General features: G+C 51.4%; 1 protein-coding gene across 1 annotated transcript; it reads left to right on the top strand.

Moving 5' to 3' along the window:
* Positions 1–575: 575 nt before the first annotated feature.
* On the top strand, positions 576–7,560 carry LOC144163807 (eukaryotic translation initiation factor 4E-1A-like). The gene is made up of 2 exons (XM_077694516.1): positions 576–705; positions 6,477–7,560. Exons 1-2 carry the CDS (start codon positions 618–620, stop codon positions 7,412–7,414), a joined length of 1,026 nt encoding a protein of 341 aa, XP_077550642.1. The 5' UTR covers positions 576–617; the 3' UTR covers positions 7,415–7,560.
* The last annotated feature ends 561 nt before the right edge of the window (positions 7,561–8,121 follow it).

Here is an 8,121-nt window from a genome sequence, read left to right as displayed (position 1 = left end):
TTTTTTTATAATTGGCTTTGGCCTCTAAACCTTTTTTGAGATTGGCTCCCTTTTATTTTGTGTTTCAAATTGGCATTCACCTGCGATAGCGAGGCTGGGGCAGGTTTGTCCCATTTTTATTTAATGTGTTTTTATATTTAGGCAACATTTATTTTTTTGATGTCGGGGGGGAGGGGGGGAGGAACGTCTAGCCTTTGCGTCAGCGCCCGTCACCACTTGCTGAGCCCCCTCGACAGCTCCCTCCGGAGCTCGTTACGCTCTCGCCATCGCCAGGAGCCTCCTGTTTGGTACCGTCGGTGCCTTCACATCTCAAGGCGACTCGTACTGCACGTTCGGCAGCGGCCTGCTCTCCTCCCGCACTTCTGTTTCCATTCCCCAGCGCGCGATCGTGCTCGTGCCGCGTGCTCTGAATGGCCTAGGAAAGGAGGGGGTTGTTTGGAAAAGCTCCGAATAATAATAATAATAATAAAAAAAAAAAACGGCGGCCCTGGGCTTTGCTTTGGCGTCTGCTTCGCGAAGGGAGTGCAGCGGTGTCGTGACGCGATTGGTCCAACTGTCGCGCGCTCAGAAGTTCGAGAAGAATCCGACGCGCCCTCTTGCGTGTCGGCACTATATGCATGCTCTTGGCACTCTTGGTGCTTCCAGCGCAGTCACTCATCAGCTCCCGTGCCTTCGTTGGAATCGCAGGAACTTCGCAACCAGAAGGTGAGTTGCTTGCTTTGATCGTGCTTTCCGTGATTTCTGCTGAAGCGAGCTTCGTCGGTACGGTTGTAGGATTTAATGTGGGGAGACGCCGTTACAAAAAAAAAAAAAGAAATTTAGGGTGATTTCGCAGCTTCATCTGGGCAGGGCACACATCGAGGCACCCTGTAGACCTGGGCTATGAGGCGCGCTGTTTTGTGGAGGAACGCTCTCCGGATTAATTTTGGTCTTTAACGTGCGTCAAAAAACATCGTTTCCACCCGAAAAGCGGCCACCGCGCCTGGGATGGAAGCTGCGTCCTTGGGCTGTCTGCTCGGACGGCGTGGCGAGTTTACGATAAAATGGCGACGTCTTTCCACGTGCGCAAGTAATGGATATATATGTGCTGCAAATGAATCGATGCTGCGTCATTCTGAGAGGTGCATCAAAATGCATGTGTAGGGTGTAAATTTAGTGACCGACATCCGCTGCTGAATTTGAGAGGTATATTCGAACTTCTCCTGCCCTCCTGCGATGTTACCCGCCGCGGTGGCTCAGTGGCTAAGGCTTTTTGCTGCTGAGCCAAAGGACGCGGGTTCGATTCCTGGCCGCGGCGGCCACTTTTCATATGAAGGACAAGCGCGGAAACGCCCGTGTGTTCGAGATTTCGGCGCACGTTAAAGATCCACAGGCGGTCAAAATTAATCCGGAGCCCTCCACTACGGCGCGCCTCATCGCCTGTGTAGCGTGGGCGCGTGGAATCCTACAATCAATTGCCCCGTAGGATAAAACGAAGTGGTAGAAAGGACTTCTATTTACGGCGAACTTCTGCCCGTACAAGGCGAGAGAAACGAGAAAGGAGCCCTGCGTCTCGCTCTACCTCCGAAAACACACCGCGTGCGTTCGTGGCGTGATCTCTTGCGTGATCTCCCTCCTCGCAGTGCACGTGCGCTCGCGCCTCGGTTGGCGAACGCAGACAAGCTCGCGTTCCCGGCGCCGAGTTTGCACTGCCGGTTGCAGCGGGTCCTTGCGCGTGCAACGCGGCCCACTTTGCGAGAGCTCCGAAAGCACGCGGCACAATCAATCAATTCTGCGATGTTGTGCCCACTGCTGCATTCGTGTTGGGCGCGTGCAAGAAGGGTCCTACCAAACATTTCGGGGTAATTGTGCACAGTTTGGCAAGCTTCGTGGAGCACTTGAATGCAGTCGCCAGTTTGATAGCAGGACTATAGTACCCCGCGGGAGTTCGTGTCACTTGGCGTCGGTGAGCACGTGCCCAAGTCTAACCGATCTGCGGGAGCGTCTGCTTGCGTCTACTTCTTACGCGCTTTTTTAATGACATATTGAGCGAAAGAACTGGCGTCCGCTGCAGAAAAAGAGCGGCTCCTTCGGAAGCGTTTCATCATACGAGCGGAGGCGTTCAATATCACGAGGCGTATCATGCCGCGAGCTTTGCGAAGCCGGCTGCCAGCATCGGCGCTGCAAATGAAAAAAAAAAAAAGAATCTTCTCGCGGCGTTCCAGCACGCAAGCTGAAACTCGTCTCAGTAGTATGCAGCAGCAGATAGAAGGTGGTGAAGCTAGAACAAGCAGCGAGATCCACCATCCGTGTACACGGCGGTATGAACGAGCAGCGGTGCGATGCACGCGTATAGGAGACATGTAGATGGAAGCCATTCGAAAGCGCCAAGCAGATCTGTGGTCTCCAGCGTCAACATTGCAAAGCCATTCGACGAAGCGAGGCGAATCAGTTGCATCTCAGGCGTTCAATTGAATATTCGTGGTTCCGCATTCGTAACCCACAAGGAGATGCATGCCTATTGGTGCCTTCGGATTTCTTTCCTCTTGGGGGTTCTGCGAGTGAGTGTCCACTTTCTTCGGGTGCACCGCGGCGAGATTTGAATGGGTTATCATGAAGACGAATCGGTTCAATTTTGAAGCTGTCATATGACCGCGTTTGGGCGCCCGTTTCAACTGAAGATCGGGCGCCTGCCTATCCAGGGGAAAATATTTTCTACTGGATTATTGAACCAGAAATTTGGTCTCCCTAGAAATATTCTAGCTAGAAATAGGCAGAATGTCTAGCTTGAAATTCATTTTATAGTTCATTCATAGCTGGATTTACTTCCAGCTAGCATGGTCAGTCCAGCTAGAAGAAAAAAAAAAACTCCGCAAGCTGGAAATATTCGTCTATAGCTAGACTAATAATTTTTCTAGTTAGAAGCTGTCGATTACAGCTAGAATATAATAATCTAGTCAGAATGAAGCCGGAAACTACGATTTCTAAGAAATGCTCTTTCCATTTCCCCGGGGGTAGTGTATTTGAACCCATAAACAAAATCAGCGTCGCTTGTATTCGGTGTCTAACGGCACGCTGATGGAAAAGAAAAAATGATAGGGAAGGCATTATGTAGTTTCTGGAAGCGTTTTTTTTTTTCCCTTCGGAGTATTATTCCGGCATTTAATCGCTGGATGAGAGAAGGGATAGGGAGCTGCTAAAATACTTTTCTGGCATTTAAGTCTGCGTGCGTGATTTAAGGGGAAAACCGGGCGATACTTATGGTCTTACTGTTTCCGTCTCTAGCGCCTCTGTCTTCGCTTTTGTTCGTTTTTTTTTTTTTTCGTCTTTCGCGCGAATTACTTTGATAATCAGACTGGTGACACCCCGCAGCTTACCCAGAATCGCAGTCTTGCTAGGTGCTGCAATTCTACTCAGCTGCCGTCATGGTCACCTGTTGAGGCACGCACTAGTATTGTACAACAAGTGTTCCGCCAGTGCCAAGCCGCGTGCGGATATATCGTGGTGGTAACGCTATACCCGTGTTTAAATCCCATGCGAACTCAGAGCATCAGATTTTAAACCGAAAGCTTTCTCGTTGGGACCGGTGGCGTCCTGTAAAAAAAAGCAATGCATTTCCCCATAGACTGGTTGGTTTCCCGAAAAACTCTGATAAGGTCGCTGGACACACGGCGCGTGCGTGTAACCGGGCTTCCACCTTGGCAAAGCGGTTGCTGGAAAATCGCGAAAAAAAAAAATTAAGGTTCTAGATATGACGGTATACAGGCATAGATCCCGGAGGAGTACAATTGTATACCTTTATCTCATCTCCCACGTATTGCTATACACTTAGATCGTTTGCAGGTGCATGCATTCACTTAGTGTGCGAGGAATCGTCGCATAGGTTCACTCTTCGTTAGCGATTTGGGTCTTTGAAGGTTTGGCGATCGGTTGGACGCACTTTTGGCGCTGTTTCTACATGAGAAAGCTACCGGCCTTACCTGAGATTTTTTGTGGTTAGGGATGGTGCAGTTCTATTGACGTTTTAGGGTATAGCTGTGAGCTGAGCCTCCTTGGTCCAGAACGCCCCTAGCCCGCGCTGCATCCCGGGCTGTATGGTCACGAGGGCTTGCCGCTGCTGGGGCCATGACTTGGTCAGCGCGGTATGCCGTTGCGCAGGGCCGGTGATGTTGCCGTGGGCTTTGGTGGAAGGTGAGGGTTGTGTGGTGCGTGGCGAGGGGGAAGCCACTGTGCTGGCACAAGGGTTTCTAGAGGGAGGGGAATGTGTGGTTACAAAAGGTGCCTGTTTGGAGTGCGCGCTAGATGTAGACGCCCACCAGGTGGGCGGGAGGGAATCGCCTTCTGGAGTGCAGCTAGTGGGCGAGGATGTTTCTATTTCTACTCTTTACAGCGGCGGCCATTAATAATAATAATAATAGTAATAATAATAATAGTAGTAATATTAATAGTAATATTACCGTACACAGGGCGGGTATGGTCAGGCGTACGGGGCCGCAAAAGGCCGAACTGCCCGTGCCATGCCATGAGGCTTGCGTACCCAACCTGGGACCCAACGCACTGGTACTGGACAACTACAACGACAACAACAAGAAAACGACGGTTTTTCGCACAATAGGTGAAATGAGGGGGTTGCGAGAGGAGGCTGTGGTGTAGGGGAGGGGGGGGGGGGGTAACTGTAGTCTGATGTCCTCGTTATGGGGTACGCAGCAGTGCCGGGCTATATTTAAATAGCAGGCAGGCATCATCATTAGCGAACATCCGCTCGCTGCATGCGTCTGATATTTTTGTGCCGGTAAAAATTTATGCCCATGCGTCTATGACTGCAGCCGGTGCTGCGGGTTTTCCGAATCGGATGCTATCAGCAGAAATCTCGCAGGCGGATGCAACTTTTGTTACTCGGAAGGGGCCCCTAAAGTTTAGATTAAAAATTTCAATTACTATAAAATTTGTTCCAGTAATAATTTGTATGTGTGCTCATGCTGTCTCTGGCGATTTCTCCTAGGGAACTACAAATTGCGAGTGATCCTTTAGTTGCTTAGACCTTTTTGGCTTTGGTTTCACGATGGGCGCTAAAGTGGAAGCGGGTTTCTTGCTCAAAAAGTTGCTGCTTTCGCAGCCGACTCGTGTTGAGTGGCAGCAACGGAATCTGGATTTTGCAATTCTTTCCACTGTATTTGGCGTTCAGTTTTAAGAATGCGACAAGTTGAGCGTGTTCTAAACGTCCTAAGCTAACTCTCAGGGATAATATTCACGACCTTATTACAGCGCAGTGTTGACAGTACTAAGCCCATGAATTTTGAATATCAAATAATCGAGACTATTTACGACACTCATACTTTTCCTGCTAACGCGATTTATCTAATCATTTTATGATCGGCGGAATTGATAGTAGACTGTAGCTTTGCACTATTAATGGTAATGTAGCTAAATTTCCCAGACTTTTTCACTGAACTACTATTTTCGTATTAACGGCCAACCTCAATTGTGTGCGTGTTTGAAGATATGCGTATTATTGACAATTGTTGTTAGAGAGAGAGAGAGAGAGAAAAAGTAACTATTTTTATTTATCGAGCAGAGCCGGTGTATGGGCCTCGCTCCATAGAAGGCATCCCTAGTCCGGGTTGCCTTGACTTCGGCTGGGTGCCCTTGCTCGGGTCGCCAGTTTGAGCTGAATATTCTGGTCCAGGCTGGCCAGGGAAGTCCTCCACTGCCCGAATGTAGGGATGGGTAATGGCCGCAAGTCTGGAGTACGTTGGTACTCCCATGCTATATGGTAGAGGGTGCCAGGCTGGGGACAGTTAGCACACGTCTAGGGAAGGTTGTTGTGTGGGGTAGATGAGGTGGAGGCGGGTGGGATGTATAGGTATATTCGTCTGGAGCCGCCGCCAAGTTGTAGCTTCGTCTCTGGTGAGGCGCCAGTGTGGCGGTGGGACGCTGCGGCGAGTTTGCCTGTAATGGGCGAGAATCTGTGTAGCCAGCCACTCAGTGGGTGGGGTGGATCTTGAGGGGGTGCACAATGGGCACCATCGGCAATGATTCGGTGTATCAGATCGCGTGCCGCGTCGTGAGCCGCTTAATTCCCTTAAATGGGGGCGAATTCTCAGCCGTGGTCTAATTTCCAGACTTTCGAATTGAACCAGTTAACAGCGAATTGAACCAGTTAACAGGCTGTCCAATTGGCTTATTGTAACATAAATAGTAAAGGAACATGTAAGGACTGGACTAGATTCTTATAGCCAGTATTCCAATGCTAGCCTAAAAGACCAGAACAGCGGGAAAAACAAATAAGTGGCCCAAAATAAGTAAGTTCAAATCCCCGAAGTTTTCCTTAAGCGCCTTTTCCTGGGGCAAAAGGAAATTGTAACGCGTGGATCTATGAGAAATCTGATAAGTTAGCTTTGTAAATCGTGGCGACATTCACCGCACCAAGCACATTGAGTGCGCGAACGTTCGCGATGTTTTTTTTTTTAATGATCGTCCTATTGACACGAACGCAGGGTCGTCATTTGCGTGCACACGTCGCAGCCTAAAGATGGAGGCGAAAGACAAGTTCCCGGACTTGGTCGAAGAGGCTCGGACTGCTCAGCAGAATGACCCGGAGCTGGGCTTGTCAGCGCAAGACGGGCACAACCAGCCACTCAAGTTCGTTCTAGCGGAAGTCGGAAGGAAGAAGCCGACGGAGTCGGTGACTGCAGATGCAAGAAGTGGCGAGCGAATCGAGCTCTTGTGTGCGGCAACCGATCGCCAGGAGGTGGTCGGGGTCGTGGCGGCGGTAGCTGAGGAAGCAGCCGAGCGCCAGGATAGCACCCAGACATCGTCCGCAGCTTCGGCTGCGCGTGCGCGAGAAGGGCAAGCCATGCCCCTCGTCGTCGCGCGAGAGTCGCTGCACAAGCGGCCGCTGGAGCACCGCTGGAGTCTGTGGTTCTTCAGCGAGGACGAGCACCGCTGCGTAGAGGGGAACGTGATGGAGGTAACCTCTTTCCAGACCATGGAGGACTTCTGGGCCCTGCAGCAGTACATCGAGCCAGCCAGCAACCTGCGCCAGGGCTGCGGCTACGCCCTCTTCCGGTACGGCATCGAGCCCTCATGGAAGGACAGCCGCAACAGGGACGGCGGCCACTGGCTCTTCGCCGCGGACCGCAGCCAGAGGAACGTGGACACCGACTGGCTCGAGGTCCTGCTGTGCATGATCACCGAGGCGTTCGGCAAGCACAGCGGGGACGTGTGTGGAGCCGTGGTCCAGATGCGCTCCAAGGAGGACAAGATCACCGTCTGGACGACCGACAGCAGCCGCGAGGTCGCCAACCTCGTGATCGGCCGCACGCTCAAAGAGAGGCTCAAGCTGCACCCTCGCAACGTGATCCCGTACCGTTCCCACGCCGACATCATGCGAACGGAGTGCGGGGCCGAGATCAAAGTCAAGTACAAGGCTTGAGGGCGTCTCCAGAGAAATGGGGTTGGCACGTAGCTTCAGAGCAGAGGACTACAACAAGGTCTTCACTGATCGTGTAAGGAGCTCTCTGATGAGTAACGCGCCGAGAAAGGTTTTGACTGTTGTTCTGTTGAATAAACTTTATTTGAAGCCCAATTGTCTCCGTGTCCGCAAATGAACCAGAAGAAGAAGTCCTCAGTCTTGGAGTGCATAGATGGGGCTGGCCGTTGAGGCCAGTCTCACCTGGTCAAGCTGGGAGCCAGATTTAGAGCTAGTCAGCTGTGGCGCCCGCTATAATTGAAAGCGGTTGGAAATGGGAGGGAGGTGGGGTGTGTGGGATCATTCCGACGCGATGTTTTTAAGGGTACCTCCTTCCGAGCAAAACTTCCATGTGGTGAGTGAAAGGTGGTGAAGATCATGTACCAAAGTGTTGTGAGGAAGGTGCACGTGTGGACATAACGGAGAATCAGTTCATCAATCTTTGTGATCGACGGGTGGTGTGGTGGGAAGGTGCGGCAAGAGGTCTTGTGGTGTGTAAGAACATCGCTAAGAGGTCGTGGTCTGAGGTGGGAGAAGAAGCTGGGGGGCAAAGCACCGGGGTCTCCGGTCCGGTGGTGCACCGCGCTTCATTGCCCGTCAGCCTACGCTTACCAGGGGCCTTTTATATGATGTAGCACTGTTTAAATACGTGAGTTGATTGTCCGGTGACG

The sequence above is a fragment of the Haemaphysalis longicornis genome, unplaced genomic scaffold (genome assembly GCF_048455015.1).
Source record: "Haemaphysalis longicornis isolate Haplotype H1 unplaced genomic scaffold, Haemaphysalis longicornis Haplotype H1 scaffold_1, whole genome shotgun sequence".
NCBI lineage: Eukaryota > Metazoa > Arthropoda > Arachnida > Ixodida > Ixodidae > Haemaphysalis > Haemaphysalis longicornis.
The sequence above is the reverse complement of the archived record's forward strand: the minus strand, read 5'-3'. Positions and strand labels throughout refer to the sequence as shown.